At 33.3% G+C, this 17,067-nt stretch overlaps 1 protein-coding gene across 4 annotated transcripts in view; it reads left to right on the top strand.

Annotated features, from left to right (window-relative positions):
* The first annotated feature begins 266 nt into the window (after positions 1-266).
* Positions 267-17,067, top strand: part of LOC109045668 (collagen alpha-1(IX) chain-like) — a 37,504-nt gene continuing 20,703 nt past the window's right edge. For 3 of the 4 annotated variants that reach the window (XM_042745301.1, XM_042745299.1, XM_042745298.1), the window contains exons 1-6: positions 268-445; positions 5,797-5,879; positions 9,739-9,810; positions 11,227-11,356; positions 14,507-14,903; positions 16,149-16,229. In XM_042745301.1, the coding sequence (XP_042601235.1) occupies positions 408-445; positions 5,797-5,879; positions 9,739-9,810; positions 11,227-11,356; positions 14,507-14,903; positions 16,149-16,229 (801 nt within the window). In that variant the 5' untranslated portion in view covers positions 268-407. Of the gene's footprint in view, positions 446-5,796; positions 5,880-9,738; positions 9,811-11,226; positions 11,357-14,506; positions 14,904-16,148; positions 16,230-17,067 lie in introns of all 4 variants that reach the window. The other variant, XM_042745300.1, reaches the window with a different exon arrangement.

Raw genomic sequence — 17,067 nt, 5'->3', positions numbered from 1 at the left:
ATATACAGTACACACAATCTAACTGTGTTTATGACAGGCTCTCCCTGCAGTAGGGCCTCCCATTAGCAGAATTACCGCTGCTCAACGTGTTATTAGCTCCTGTGCAGAAATATAAAAAAAAGGTGCTTGTAACTCCCGAGGCTCAACATCTCCTTTAAACATGTCGTAAAAAAGCCTTGTCACCACCCCTCGATTCTCTCCCAGCCAATCGGATGCCAGGAACGAAGCCAGGACGCCCTTGCAAAAAAAAACCTTAATGTGTCCCAAAGGTTTGGCATCTCCTGCACAGGTCATCTTCAGTCAGAGAGGCCCGTGGGCACCGCTGAAGACGGACTGGAGGGGGACGACACATCTCTGGGCCAAAGGACAAAACTTCTGCATCCATTCAGACTCCCACATCTTCGTTGATGAACAGAAACATGGCTCCTCACCTCAGCATGAGCAGGTAAGATCTCAAACACTGGTGACCCTCGTGAAAGACATGGAAAAAGTCTTAAAACATTTTCTTGTGGCTTTTTTGGGGGGAATATTTCCCTCTGATGAGTTGCTTTGAGCCTTTGGAGTTTTAAAACACTATGCCAAAGTATGTGAGGAACATACTTTGGCATAGAATAAAAAAAAAAAACACCCTTTTAAGTGCATATTATTTAGAGCCTTAACTGGATTTTGTGTTCTGTTGGTGTTTTTATCTTTGGGTTTTCAAGGCAGGGACTTCTCTTTTTGTGCAGTAAAGATAAAATGCTGTCACCCTCAAAGAATTTTTATTTATAATTTTCCTTTCTTCTAAGCGCCTTTGTAACTATAGTTTATAACTTCCCTCAACATCTGGATGAAAGACAGCAGTTGGTTTGCTCAGGAAAACAGCAGTTGCTTAGCAGGGAAACCACACGTCTCAACACACATCTGATGATATTCCCCATATTTCAGTGTGTTTGTTTGCTAGACGAATATGTCAGACACATTAGGCCACATGATAGCTACTCAACTGAAATTATTTTATATTATAGAGTTCCCATAATCCTGGAAAAAATGTAAATTGAAAATAAAATGTCATGAAAAGCCTTTTTTTTTTTATAAAGTAAATTCATTTTTATAGTTATGCTTGATTTTAAAATATGCTTTGATCATTCTTTCTCCCTTTTTTTTTTTTACTTTCAACTTGTGGAAATTGATGAAAATTGTTTGGTCAAAATAAGTACCATAGCATTACCATCTGATATGTTACTGCCACAGATTTGTAAGGGCATTTACTCTGCATGTTTCTTTGTAATTATGTGACCAGCTTCTGAGCACAAGCATATGAGGGAATGAAGTGTATATATTTACTAGCAAAAATTCAAAATTGAAACCCATACCATATCTGTTCTTTATAGCTCATGCTGAGCGAGTCAGATGTTATATAAATCGTTCAGAGTTCCCCCGCAGTTTTGGTATTTTCACGCTGTTGCTGATTACAAATCTCTTATACTATGATCAATCAGCAGCTTGTGATTTCCGGAGCGTTCCCTCATACGTTTGTCCTGATGACGGCTGTGAGTGGGAGGAGATATTCCTCCCTGCATGGATTACGAGTGTGTCAGCAGAACCAAATCCAAGATTTAGATAACGCTGCCTCCTAATCTCAGCTTCACCCACTACTGTACGAGACACAGAGAGAATCAGACAAAACCTGTGCTATCAGATGCTCTCAGATCACAATACCACACTACCTTCATAGTATATAATAGGACTAAATAATAAATGATTACCAGATTATTTAGTTAAATTATACGATAGTACTCCCAAGGTTAATGTCAACAGTATTTATTTACTTTCTTATTTTATGATTTCTTATCTTTAGTCTTTGAAAAGAATATTTGAGATTTTGGAGAACTGTGACCAATAACTACCATTTTGTATATTTCAGTTCTCAAACAGATAGTCTAGGTCACATTTATCCCCAAAATCTAAAGGATAAAATTATGATATATATATATCATAATATATATATATATATATATTATTGGTATTATTTATATATTTTTCATTTGCTTTAGAATGTTTTTTCAAGTAATTTTTTATGTAACTTTATTTTTATGGTAATTAAGCACATTTTAGCCATAAATTCGTATTACAGTAATGTGTAAGGATGTTCAGTTGATTATATATATATATATATATATATATATATATATATATATATATATATATATATATGCGATATATATGCGAATGCTATTAATCGTTTGACAGCACTAATATATATATATATATATGTATTTGTGTGTGTGTTTTTTTTTTTTTTTTTTTTTATATTTATATTACACATATTGTTGAATTTATTTATCCTGCTTAATTTTAAGCAGGATAAATAAATTTAGATATATGTTTAGTATAAATATTAAAAAATTAGTTGTTTTTGTTTACATAATATACTTTATGTGTGTGAACAGTGTATATTTATGTTTATATAAAGACATACACATACAGTATATATTTTGAAAATATAAAAATGTATTTACATGTATATATTCATATTCATATAAATTATATAATATATAAATATATTGAATATATAAACGTAACATATTTTTCTTAATATATGCATGTGTGTATATATATAATAAATAGACATAGTACACACACGTATACACATATATTATGTAAAAAAAAAAAACATTTGACAGCACTATATACTGTATACGTATTATTTATTATTATATATGTTATATATTTTAATTTTAATTTAACTAAAAGTCCAATTTGAGAGTTGTAACTGTCATATAAAGGAGGGAAGGTTGGGAATACTTTAATTAAGAGACTGTGAGTGTTCAGGAAAGCTGCCAGGGAATCTGGCTCACACACCAAAGCCACCACAGCTTGGGGGCCACTGCCATATGTGTGACACACGGACACACACACATACACCTCTTTATTTTTTTTCATTGTAGTGGATTATTTCCCTTATATACACATTCTCTGTTTTATTTCTCTCTATAGCCTTAAAAAAATCACTGATCTGAAGTTGTATAATTATCTGTATTGTGCTCTCATCCTTCTGTTTCATTATTCTGTCATCTCCACACACACTTCTGCCTCAACAGCTGCAAATGAAAAATACAAGCTGTTATTTTTGTATAATAGAACAATTGCTTGCAAAGCAAAACCATTTGTCAAGGGAGTGAGCTTAAACTGAGAGGGAGAGAGGATCATTTTGACAGTCCTAACAGGGTGTATGTGAGTTGCATTGTATAAATAAAAGTATTATATGCCATTCAAAAAGTTTAGGGTGAGTAAGATTTTATATTCATTGATTACAGAAATTAATACCTCTATTTAGCAAGGATACAACAAATTGATCAGAAGTGACAGCAAAGGCTTTTATAGTTACAAAAGATTTATGTCACAAATGCTGTTCTTTTGATATTTATATGCATCAAAAAATCTTGGAAAAAAAAAACGTTTCCACAAAAATACTGAGCAGCACATCACAGAAAAAAAAAGAAAAAAAAAAAACCTTTTTAATATGTATTCAAATAGAAAACATTCATTTTAAATTGTAATAATTTTTCATAATATTACTGTTCTTACTGCTTACTACCCTAAATGTTTGAGCAGTATTTCATGTTGTTCCAAACCTGTAAGATGTAGCATTAATACAATAAGGCTTTGTGTGACAAACAGACTGAAACTTAAGTTATTATTGATTCAAAGTTGTTATTCAGATCTTGACATCGGCCTAATCACATTCATGAGAATTCATCAGACAAGTTCTGGTGTTTCAATCATTCTTATGAGGCAGATACTTTTAATGAATCAGTGTCAACAAACTCGAACACGTAATGACTGACAGGCAGAGAGCTTGCCAAGTTTTGGATCCACCAACACATGCATAGGCCGATTCGTTTGTGCTGCATAGAGAAGTGCTGTCAAAGAGACTGCTGTGAATTCTCAGGGCATCTATTTCAGATATCTGTCAGGTAGCTGGAAATTTGATGCATACAGTTTGCAAAAAGTCACAGTGGCTTTAAAATGCTCACTATTAGTCCAGTCAGTGGAATGACTCTGCGTGCATCCTTTAGATAGATAGGTGGATGGATGGGTGCCAGGGTTACATGTGTGTGTGTGTATGCTGTGGTTAGAATTGTGCCATATTGTGTGTCAGTACCTCTGACCCAAGAGAATGACTCATTCATCATTCCTGTAGCAGAATATCTTCCTGTCACCTTTCTCTGCCTCTCTAGCCAATTTAAAACAACACACAAACACACACAGGGATGCTAGAGTGGACAGGTGGCTCAGGGCCTGATCAAAAGCTCAGTGTCTCTGACTCTCTCAGCATGGCTCTCTTCCAGTGAGGAGCTGCTGGGTTTTCTTGAGGGTCTGTGTCTGACTGACTTTAATAATGTGCTTTTCAGGGCTGTTAAATTGTACCATTCAAAAGTTTGAGGTTGATACGATGTGTGTGTGTGTACTGGTATATACAGTTTATGAGGACACAAATGTGTATAATGACACGGGTACTACAATATAAACATGGTTTATGAGGACACTTCCTGTGTCCCCTAAAACAAAAGGCTTAAAAAGTATTCAAAGTATTTTATGAAATTCACAAAAATTGCCAGTAGTTTTCTGTAAGGGGTAGGTTTAGATGTAGGACTGGTGTAGGGCGATAGAAAATGCAGTTTGTACAGTATAAAAACCATTACACCTATAAAGAGCCCCCATATACCACAAATGTGTGTGTGTGTGTGTGTGTGTGTGTGTGTGTGTGTGTGTGTGTGTGTGTGTGTGTGTGTGTGTGTGTGTGTGTGTGTGTGTGTGTGTGTGTGTGTGTGTGTGTGTGTGTGTGTGTGTGTGTATGTGCGTGTGCGTGTGCATGTGGAATCCTTGATAATTTTTTTCAGGATTCTTTGATTTTTCAGTTCAAAGGAACAACATTTTTTGATATAATTTTTGTGCAACATTGTAAATGTCCTTAATGACACCTTTTTATCAATTTAATACATCCTTGCTAAATATATATATATATATATATCTATATAATATATATATATATATATATATATCAGGCATGTGATCAGATAGAGACAAATAAGAAGGAAAATCTGACCACGCCCCAAGCCACGCCCACAAGTCATGCCTCCAGCACTCATAATTAAACATATATATTTTAGCACATTAAAAGATATATCTTATACTGTAAAAATACCTGCTGTCCTGTAAAAAATCAAAAAGCAGCATTTAATAATCATGACAACAATATAATATTATAATAAAGTACTATAATATATTATAGTAAAGTATATAGAATTATTATTATTATTAAAGTACCTGCTAAAAGTTTGGAAACATTACAATTATTAATGATTTTGAAATAACCATCTTCTCATCAAGACTGAATTTATTTGATCAAAATAAAGTAAAAAAAAAAAATTATATATATATATATATATATATAGTGAAAATATTATTACAAATACAATTTTTCTTTTCAATTTTAATACATTTAATACGCGATTTCAATCATCATGCAGTACAGTATATATATATATATATATATATATATATATATATATATATATATATATATATATATATATATATATATATATATAGGCCTATACATTAATTTCAAAGAAAGAAAGAACCCAGGGTTGAACCTTCCACAGACACCAATCTCAGTAATATTCAGATAGTATATAGTTTTATAAATTCGTCTTTTGCATTGCTTCTTCCTCAGTGTAGAATATTTGTCTGCAAGCATTAGTTTTATATTGTGTGTGTCTGAATAGTGCACGTGTCTGTCTCTGGCAGGAGTCGGGTCTGGCGGCGGACGTTGGCAAGATGTTTAACACGTTTGATCGTCTTCGTGTTGCTCTTTGCACCAGCCTTCGCTCGTGAGTATCTTTTCAAAATACTGTTTGATGTTTCATGTCTCCCAGAGATTTAAACTAGTGATAAAATGCTAATCATCCCATAATGCCTTTGTCTCTCTTGTTTGTTTGTTTTTTTTTTTTTTTTTTACTTGTTTGTCAGGCATCTCAGATAGAGATGAGAAATCAAGAAATCTGTTATTTTTTAAGATTGATGATTAATTAATATTCTATTTAATCATTTGGCAGACATTTTATTTAAAGCCATTTCATCCTTGACTGTCTTGTTTTCCTCATTAGATCTTTATTAAAGGAACAGTTGACCCAAAAATAACAAATTGCTGAAAATCTACCCACCCTCAGGCCAAGATGTAGATGAGTTTGTTTCTTGATTTAAACTAATTGGGAGAACTTTAGCATTACATCACTTGCTCACCAGTGGATCATCTGCAGTGAATGGGTGCCGTCAGAATGAGAGTCCAAACAGCTGATAAAAACATCACAATAATTCAGAAGTAATCCACGCCACTCCATAATCTTCTAGTGAAAAAAAGCATCCTTTTTTTTCCTCTCCCAACAATCTAAATCCACCAATATATTTGTTTAGAACTGTTTTTGCTGCTTGATCTGTGCATATTTCCCTCCTGATTAAGATAAGACTATTTTTTTTAAGTGGAGAAAGCAATATTATGGATTATGGACTTGTATTTTAGCCAGAAGCAATGGACTAAAGTCTTGATGGATTTGCTTCTTACAAACATGCAGCTTTTCGATTCACAAGATGTTAACTGATGGACTGGAGTCATGTAGATTACTTGCAGATTATTGTGATTTTTTTATCAACTTGCTTTTATCAGCAAGCAATGTAATGCTAAATTTTTCCATAATTTCTCCAGATAAGGAAACAAACTCATCTACAACTTTGATGGCCTGGGAGTGAGAAAATTTCAGCGATTTTACATTACATACAGTCCACAAAGGTTTTCTGGCCCAGATCCAGGTCACACAATCACTTTTCCCTCAGCCCAAGTGCCACAAAGAATGGCCCTGAAGTGGCCCAGAACTGGATTAAAGAAAAGGGCCACACATGGGCCATAACCAGCCCGAATCTCAGCCAGTTTATCACCCTTAGCTGGCCCTGAACTGGGCCAAAACAGGTTTTATTATTGGTACCAATTCTCAGCCTTAAGTAAACCAGAATCCCCAAATCTGAGCCTTATATACAGTAGCCCAGACCCAATACAGAATCTTAATATTTCATATTATTGCACTGTGTATTACTATAATCACCATTATTCATTTTGTGACATGCTTTCGTAGTGTACACACAAACTATGCCAATAATGTACATTAAAACTACATTATTTTTTTTTTTTTATAAAGAACAAATCAACCAATAAAGAGCAGTGTCAGAGAGCAGTACCACAGTAGTCCAAATGACGACGCATTGCAGTTGCAGTCTTCTCTGGCAGAATATAAGTAGTGCAAGGAGCAGAGCATAATTTAAGTTGTTAAATTCTGAAAATACTATCCCAATCCATTACGTCAAGGCTCACGAAACACGGCATGTCGCAATCTATGACGAAACGGGCGAGAGCCAATGAGCATTTGATATCGCTGCCATAAAACTTGTTGTAAAACTTCTTAATGGCAAATTTTTAAATTGTTACTATAGCTACAGAGGAAGGAGATACATATCGCCGATGAATGGTTTGAATTTGGATCTGTTCCTCACACCAAGCATCACATGGATACAGAGGATTTAAATAAAAATAAAATACTTTCATTATCAATTTATTTCATGCTTGTGCATGACATCATACTAATAAAAATGATGTACGCCATCATTGCCACAGATGGCCCAGCTCTGGCTGAAAGGGTACATGCCATTGCCGACAGGAGGCCAGCAGTGCCAGCTTGAGGCCACGTTTTTGGCCAAGTCCGTTTGCTATGTGGGAGTAACTTCAAACATCACTCACTATGTCAGCGTTTTACTGAATGCTAATCAAGCACAAAAGAGTGATTAAAAATATACAAATATAGCTATGATGTTTACTTTAATTTTACTTAAAAATATACTTAAAAAATATATCTGGATAAATCAGTTGAATATAATGACTAGCGATGACAATACAGCACCTCACCAACCTCTAGTGAGTTAAATCCTATCATGTGATGTTTGTTTTGACATCAGTGTGTGCTCCTCATTGAATCACTGTGCATGTCTACAACCGTGTATAAATGTGTGTGTATGCAGTTGCACCAGTGCTGTGGCTTCAGTCTCGGCTTAGTCCCTCATTTGCGCTAATGGGTGGTTTTAAAATGACACAAGAGGATATGAGGGTTTAAAGCGCCTGGATAAACAGCACTGTAAAAACACAAGAGAATGCCCTTTTTACCCTGGTAGCTCTCGCCAGTGCCTGTTATTTCAGGCTTTCGAGAAGTTCCAGATGTCAGTTTGTCTGTTCGTACTGTACCTGTGTAAAGTGCTGTGTCAGCGGATCAAGCCCCTTAACCTTCCCCGCGGCGTTATTTCATGATTTCCAGCGCTGCACTTTTGGTCTCGTCTGACTCACAGAGCCAAACTCTCACAAAAACCACTGTGGTGGAACCAGATGGAAATGCTGTGGTACCGTTGAAATATATTGTTGCGCTGTACACTATTAGTAGGGTACATGAAAGAATATCATAGTATTATCATCATGGTACTGTTAAAAAACCATGGTAATACCATGATGCATCAAACACATGGTAATGTCATAGTACATTTGTGACAGAGGGCTTTAGGGAACTGTGGAAATTATTAAGCGATCAAAAAGTTGCGAAATACAAAGCATTTTACATTTTAGCCAGCTTTTGAGCATTTTGGAAGCATTTTGGGCAGTCATGTTTAATGTTTAGCATTTACTGTTTTATTGTTGTTATTGTTGTTGTTTTATCTTGATCTAGGTAACAGAACAGTTGAACCAAACTAAACCGTTATTTAAGCATCTTAAGTCAGGGTTATTATAATTAAATTATTATAATTAAATTATAATTATAAAACTATATAAACTAAAACCATATAAATAAACTAAAATTACAAAATTAAAATCTGATAAAAAACTATATAGAGATACTTAATTAATAAAAAAATACAAAAACACAACAAAATTACTAATTATATATATATATACAGTATACATCTATATATACAGACATCTAATTCAAAATATTAAACAAAAACTATAATATTAATATTTTATATATCATGAAAATTAAAATGTATCAACTGAACTAAAATAACACTGTCTTGAAAGTTTTTCTTTAATAGAAAATTCTATATGAATAATAGCAAAAATATATGAAATGAAAAAAGTGCAGTGAAAAAAATATATATAGTGTCTTTTCTGGTTTTTTTTGTGTGTGTATGTGTGTTATGTTATAATATATGGTGTGGTATATAGATGTTGTTCTCCATCATAGCATCTAATGTCCATTGGAGGAAACTGTCTTTGTGATGGATGGAGTGTCACATTTGTTTTCCCATCATGTACTTACATTAGATTAATACAAATGGGCACAGATGACTATATTTATCAGTCTGACCTTCTGAAAGCTGTCCTGCAGGTCCACTTATGTACACTTACAGCCATAATTCCATAAAGTACTTCCTCACTGTAATTATGACATATTTATCACATCTTATGCTCAACTGTGCACATATGGCCTTAAAATGATGCAGGTGCTGATTATGACTCCCTCTTTTGATTAGAAAGTCATATAGATTGTGTATTGAATAGCTTTGCATTAAAAAAGTAAATAAATTTGAAAAGTGATGTATTCTCTGGTGTCGCTTCAGACAGGCCTGAAATGACACTCATGTTGCTTATGAATTTTTCAGAGCTGGATTTGAACAGATTAGATGGCGAGACGGTGTGCCCAACCATGAAGAATGGACAAGATGACCTACCAGGTAAAATCGAGTCACTGTGAAAAAACATGTTGTGAACTGTTTTCATCAAATGTTGAATACAATGTAGTCTTTTGGGGATTGCATGTGTTATACAAATTGCATGATATATACATTATACTGTATATAATTGCATCTCCTTTATTAAAAATACATAAATAAAAATCTGCACACTCGTACACTTCTCATGACTGTTAGTGTGAATATTTAAAACTATGCTTTATGCATTATCATTAAAACACTCTTCATTTAGGTGTTGTTTACCTATAAATAGTCTTACGTAGTTTTCTGTATGAAGGACATGCAGCGGCACAAAGCTGTTTGTTTATTAGCTAAAGATGCTAAACCTGATAGTCGCCTTGTTTTAAGACATCTTTAGATCTCAAACAAGTCAAATAAAACTTTGGTCTCAGCCCGGCCAATTTCTGCAGTGAAAACACTTCTAGCTCAGCAAGATTTTAATTGGTTGCGACCTCTTTGCTTTTAACAAATAATGCGGAGGGTGCAACCTCAAATCACAAACATGTGCTTCTCTGTGCACAGATGGAAATGGGGAGTAAGGAAGTTCTTATGCAATTACTGAAGTAAACAGATGTAAAGAAACCTACTGGATGTTTTTGGGCTGGATAAATGCATATTAATGTTGCTATAAATATTGTATTGCCTAAATTTTTCACAAAGGCAAATGGAATTTCTATTATAATTTGGGTATAAAAAGATTCAAATGAGATTTATTGTAAAATGCATTGTACTGGGTAGACAACTGACATTTTTAGTTTGTTTTATTTTTTTAAATTGTAGTCTCCATTTAAATTATTTTTATTTGCTTTTGTTTATTTTTGAGACTATTGGATTTTAGGCTTTAAGACAGACGGCAAAAATATTTTGCCAATTTTTAATTCCATAAATTTGTATTTTGATGTTTTTTGTTTTGTTTTGTTTTGTTTTGTTTTGTTTTGTTCTGTTCTGTTCTGTTCTGTTCTGTTCTGTTCTGTTCTGTTCTGTTCTGTTCTGTTCTGTTCTGTTCTGTTTTGTTTTGTTTTGTTTTGTTTTGTTTTGTTTTGTTTTGTTTTGTTTTGTTTTGTTTTGTTCTGTTTTGTTTTGTTTTGTTTTATTTTGTTTTGTTCTGTTCTTTTTGTTTAATTTAGTTTTGTTCTGTTCTGTTTTTGTTTTGTTTTGTTTTTTGTTCGGTTCTGTTCTGTTCCAGAAAATATAAGGGGTTTAGGCTTTATGACAGCAAAAATCAGATAGTTTGAAAAAGAAAAAAAAAATCCCCTATAAGTGAACAGAAGTTTGGTTCATTTGAACAGTCTGAAAGACTTCTTATTTGATCTGAATTGATTCTAAATTGTAATTGAAATTCCATTATTATTGCTTTAAAATGTTTTAGTATTTGAAGTATGTATTTGTGTGTGGCAGGGTTTGATCTGATAACGCAGTTTCAGTTGGATGTCATTCCCATGAGGGGCGTCAGAAAGGTAGAAGGATCCACACCCCTCCAGGTGGCATACAGACTCGACCGAGAGGCCAACTTCCAGATCCCAACCAGGTACCAATATATGGTTTAGTGAGTGTTTTTTTTTAGTTACATGGTTATATGGTACGAAATGCATACAACTGCATAACACTTTACTTACATTTTATATGCATTAGTGCAGTACTACATGAACTAAAGCGAGAAATGTCACATAAGCACACACACACACACATAACCTTGTTGACATACATTATCTTTTTTCAGGTGTTACATTATTACAGGTCAGAGATAAGTGTTATCAGGCTCTGAACAGCTTCTAATAATGCAAAAACGGACTTGTCTGAACCCATGCAGATCCGCTCAAGCAGAACACTGCATACCAGACAACCAGACTCACTGACACACAAATAGTCACGTTTTTCAGCTTGGTTAAGTCTTTTGGTCTACTCCTTTGACCAAGTAAAATGTTTGGCATTTGAGGAGCAAAAAAACAACAACACTCTAACAGTGTCCACAGCTAACTGAAAAGACTATTTTTGTTCTTTAAAGAGTATATGTTTTATAGTATAGTGTTTAGTCTTTATTACAGATGTAATATACTTAAAGGAATAGTACACCCCAAAATGACAGTTTGCTGTACTCCGATGTAGATGAGTTTGCTTCTTTATCAGAACAGATTTGGAAAAATGTAGCATTACATCACTTGCTCACAGATCCTCTGCAGTGAATGGGTGCCGTCAGAATGAGTGTCCAAACAGCTGATAAAAACATCACAAGAAATCCACACCACTCCAGTCCATCAATCAATGTCTTGTGAAGAGAAAAGCTGTACGTTCGTGAGAAACAAATCCATCAAGACATTTTAAACTTCAAACCATTGCTTCCAGCTAATGTATGAGTCAGCTATCTATAATATTGTTTCCTCCAGTGATAAAGTTTCTCATCTGAATCAGGAGAGAAATCTACACAGATCAATCACCGTTTACACGCCAAAACTACAAAACAGTTCTAAACTAATTCACTGATGAATTTTGATGTGAGAGGTCAATCAGTGATGGACTTTTTCACTGTTATTATGAATTATGGACTCTACAAGTGAACATTTAAAACAGTTGTGCACACTTCTTTTTCACAAGGATAATTATAGTGAATATGACTATTATGATCACAGATGGAAACAAAGTAACTGGTTCAATATAATGAATTCAATGCAAGTTGCAAATGTTTTAAAAAAGGGAAAATATATAAATGTAAATGATGTTACAGAGATTAAATCTGACAGTGTTTTAATGTGGCATAATGTGACATAAAACTCAAGGCCTGAGCGTTTGGATAATGCTCATCTCCATTAATACTGTCTAAGAACTCTGCTGTAACAAAAGGAAACTTTTACTTAACTGACACTAGCCAGCAAATTATGAGATGGACTCTGAGTATTTTTTAATTGCTAATATCTATTTAGGAAAGCGTGACTCGGAAATGGAAAGGGAGAAAGTGATTTCTTGAGATTAGAGATCATTCCAAACTGTGGCCCTCATTTATTTTACTAGCCAACAGGAAGCTCCATATTTATGGTCTGGTCTTGATCCATTTACAAGTTTGTTAAAGGCCGCTGTAGCTTCATTTGTAAGAGCATCTCCCGTAGAGCGCCTCTGCCTGTTAAAACAGCACACGGGTCAAGCCCAAAGAGGGTGTATGTAAAACCGGACAAGGTAATTGATTCTCAGATGCTGTGGTGTTTCGTCTCTGCCTGCGGCCTGGCCTCTGATTCTTTAACACAGTGCAATGAAAGCAAGCACCGTCCCTTTGAAAAAACTCACGTACAACACACAGGCTTTGAAGATGAAAGTGCACTTGGCTCTGATCTGTTTGGCATTCATAATTTTATCTCAGAGCAACTTGAAGGCGAGCTGCTCTGTGTGTATAATGCAGGGCTATTCCCTTGATGATCAGACAATAATGGAGGTGAAATACTATTCTTAGAGGTAATAGATCCTTTGTATAAATAGATGTGCTTTGTGACAAGAATGCAACTTCATTACAAATTTGCAGAAGCACTTTCTGTTTAAGAAACCTATCAATGCAATGTTATAGTGTAAGCTTTTGCATTACATTTTTGAGAAATTATTGCAATTCTTGAGAAATGCTCCACAATTTTACCTGCTATTGGTTTGTAAAATGAGCAGTTTTTTTTCTGATTTGAATTTAATCACTACAATGTTTGTAACGCAAATGTACCATTTCATCTAATTTTCTATTTATTTTACCTTTTATTTCAGTTTCTTTTTTTTTTGTATATTTTGAATAATATTTGTATTTATTTCACTAAAACCACCTAGCCACAGACCGTAAGTCTATATTTATTTAAATGAAAATATATATTTAAAAAATTAAAACAGATTTCAGAACCTTTTTTTTTTCCATCACTGGAATGTTCTTATCACAAATGTACAATTTCATTTATTTTTCTCTTTATTGCATCTTTTATTTATTTCACTCTCTATTATTTCATTTCATTTCACTAAAACCACCTGGCCATGGACCATAACTCAGTTTCCACTTAGAATACTTAAATGTATATGTATATAGATACAAAAATAATGTGTACTGTTAAACTACATGTAATGTAAACTATGTATGTATTTAAAAATGTAAAACAAGTTTCAGAACCTTGTTTTTCATCACTAGAAAGTACACAAATTTACCATTCCATTTAATTTCCTCTTTATTTCACACTGTTTATTTTGCTATTTTATTTCTTTAAACTTGCACTAAAACCACTTGCACATTTTCATATAAAATATATATTTAAAACTTTAAAATCACTAGTATATTTTTAACACAAATGCACCATTTCTTTAAATTAGTTTTATTTCACTCTTTTATTTTATATTATTATCTTTTATTATTCTTTTTTTATTATTTTATTCTTTTATTTCACTAAAACCACCTGTCTTCACAACTTATTCATATTCATTATTTATATGCATTAAAATATATATTAGCTACTTTAAAATGTACATGAAAACTTTAAGATACCAGTACACAATTAACATTTTGTTAAGTTTAAATTACATTTAGTTTAACCGTACACATTATTTTTGTATCTAACAGTAGACAATAGATATAACTACCAGTATCTTGATTGCTGCTTGCAATTCATTTGTGAAATATTAGACACAGACACATATTCAACATATATCAATATTTGTTGCCCACCAGGCTGAACTTTCCAAGGGGCTTCCCAGATGAGTACTCCTTCATGACCACCTTCCGCATGATCAAGAACACTGTCAACAAGGTGTGGAACATCTGGCAGGTGGTGGATGAAGACGGTTTGAAGCAGGCAGGTATGCGTCTGAATGGAGACCAGCAGGCCCTGGAGTTCTTCCTCACCACTATGGAGGGAGATGTGCAGACTGTCACCTTCCCAGGCCTTTCCGTCCTCTTCAACACTAAATGGCACAAAGTGATGGTTGGTGTGGAGAAAGAGCTGGTGACACTGTATGTGGACTGTCACCCTGTGGACCGGAAACCCATCAAGAGGAAGGGCTACGTCAATACAGAAGGAGACACTCTGATCGGAAGATTGGATTCTGATCCCAACACATCTGTAGTGGTGAGAGTTACCAGTTCAATATTAAATATTTACTAATACAGTGTATATTTAACTTTCTTAAAGGTGCACCAAAAAGTTTTACATTTCAAAGTAATGAATATGAATAAAAAACATTTGCCTGAAGATTATGTAGGAAAAAAATAATTGCATTATTTATTGCCATATTTGCCAGCAAAACATTCAGATACATAATATGTACTTAGTAAGATATTGCTTTCTAATAGTGAAGTTTTAGAAGGGTTAATTATTTCTGAGATTGAAATTTTGAAAGGGTTCATTCTTTCTTTGGAAGTGTTATTTTTTTTATTTATTTTTTTTAAATTGAAGTTTGGAATGGTTAATTCTAAGATTGAAATTTTGGAAAGGTTAATTCTTTGAAGGAGTTCATACTTTCTAAGATTTAAATTTTGGAATGGTTAATTCTTCCTTTGAAAGTGTGAAAGATTGAATATTTGGGAGGGTTAATTCTAAGATTGGAATTTTTAAAGGGTTAATACTTTCTTTGGAAGTGTTAGTTTTTTTTCCACCTAAGATTGCAGTTTTGGAAGGTTTAATTCTTTCTTTTGAAAGCTTAAATCTTTCTAAGATTGAAGTTTTAGAAGGGTTAATTCTTTCTCTGATTGGAATTTTTAAAGGGTTAATTCTTTGAAAGAATTCAGGTACATTTCTTCTTTGAAAGTGTTTTTTTTTTTAAGAAGTTTCGGGTGGGTTAATTCGAAGATTTGAAATTTTGGAATGGTTAATTATTTCTTTGGAAGGCTTAATTCTTTTAAGATTGAAGTTTTGGAAGAGTTAACTCTTTCTAATATTAAAGTTTGGGAAAAATCATTCTAAGATTGAAATTATAGAAGGGTTAATTATTTCTGAGATTCAAGTTTTGGAAGGGTTAATTCTTTTGTGTTATGATTAGGTTTTGCAGTGGATCTCTACTGTATTTGATGAATGTTACTGTAACCCTGCACATATCAAATCCATCACATCCTGTTACAGTGACTACCTGTAATAAATGTCTGATATGTGTTACAATCAGTCATTGTAACTGTCAGATTGCTGGACCTCGGCACCTTGTTCCTTCTCGTCCAAAGGACAGATAAAAATAAAGTCTGATAGTGTTGTCAGTCAAACTTAAAATGACTTAAAATTGAAAACCTAATTCTGATACATGTGAAACATAAAAGCCTTGTGGTTTAGGATTGTTTATATAATCAAATAAAGAAATAACTTCATTGTTTTGTCTTTTTCCAGTTTGAGTTGCAGTGGATGATGATTCACTGTGACCCAAAGAGAGCTCAGAGAGAAAGCTGTAGCGAACTTCCTCAGTCTGAGGTAACTATGCCTTTTATCACTTCCTGTTTTGTCTTAAATGAGAATCTGACCAATCACAGTCTCTTTTTGTTGTTTAACCACTCAATTATGGAGAAATCAGGTCAATTACCTGCTAAAAGACTAAAAAGTGGCTTGTTGGTCTACTATCCTCATCAGCAAGCACCCAAAACTGCACTAAAACTATTAAACCTTGTCAACCAAGATCATCACACCACCTTAGGCTGGTTTTAAAGAGATAGTTCAAACAGTTTCTTTCTTCAGTTGAACAAGATATTTTGAAGTAACTGTTGGTAACCAAAAAGTTGAGATAGCAGTTAACTTCAATATTTTATTATATTTTTCTCCATACCACAGAAGGCAATAGCTACAGTCAACTGTTTGGCTTAAAAAAAAAAAAAAGTATATATATATAAAAGTTTGGATACATTACTATTTTTAATGTTTTTGAAAGAAGTTTCTTCTGCTCATCAATCCTGCATTTATTTGATCAAAAATACAGAAAAAAAAATGTAATATTGTGATATATTATTACAATTTAAAATAATTGTTTTTACATTTTATTATACTTTAAATTATCATTTACTTCTGTGATGCAAAGCTGAATTTTTATGATCATTATCACATGATCCTTTAGAAATCATTCTAATATGATGATTCATTATCAAAGTTGGAAACAGTTCTGCTGCTTAATATTTTTTTCAGAACATGTGATACTTTTTTAGGATACTTTGATGAATAAAAAGTAAAAAAAAAAGAAAAAAAAATTTTAAGAAGCTATGTTTTTAAAATATAAATATTTTGTAATAACAATATACACTACTGTTCAGTAATTTGGGGT

Source organism: Cyprinus carpio, chromosome B19 (assembly GCF_018340385.1).
Source record: "Cyprinus carpio isolate SPL01 chromosome B19, ASM1834038v1, whole genome shotgun sequence".
NCBI lineage: Eukaryota > Metazoa > Chordata > Actinopteri > Cypriniformes > Cyprinidae > Cyprinus > Cyprinus carpio.
The sequence above is the reverse complement of the archived record's forward strand: the minus strand, read 5'-3'. Positions and strand labels throughout refer to the sequence as shown.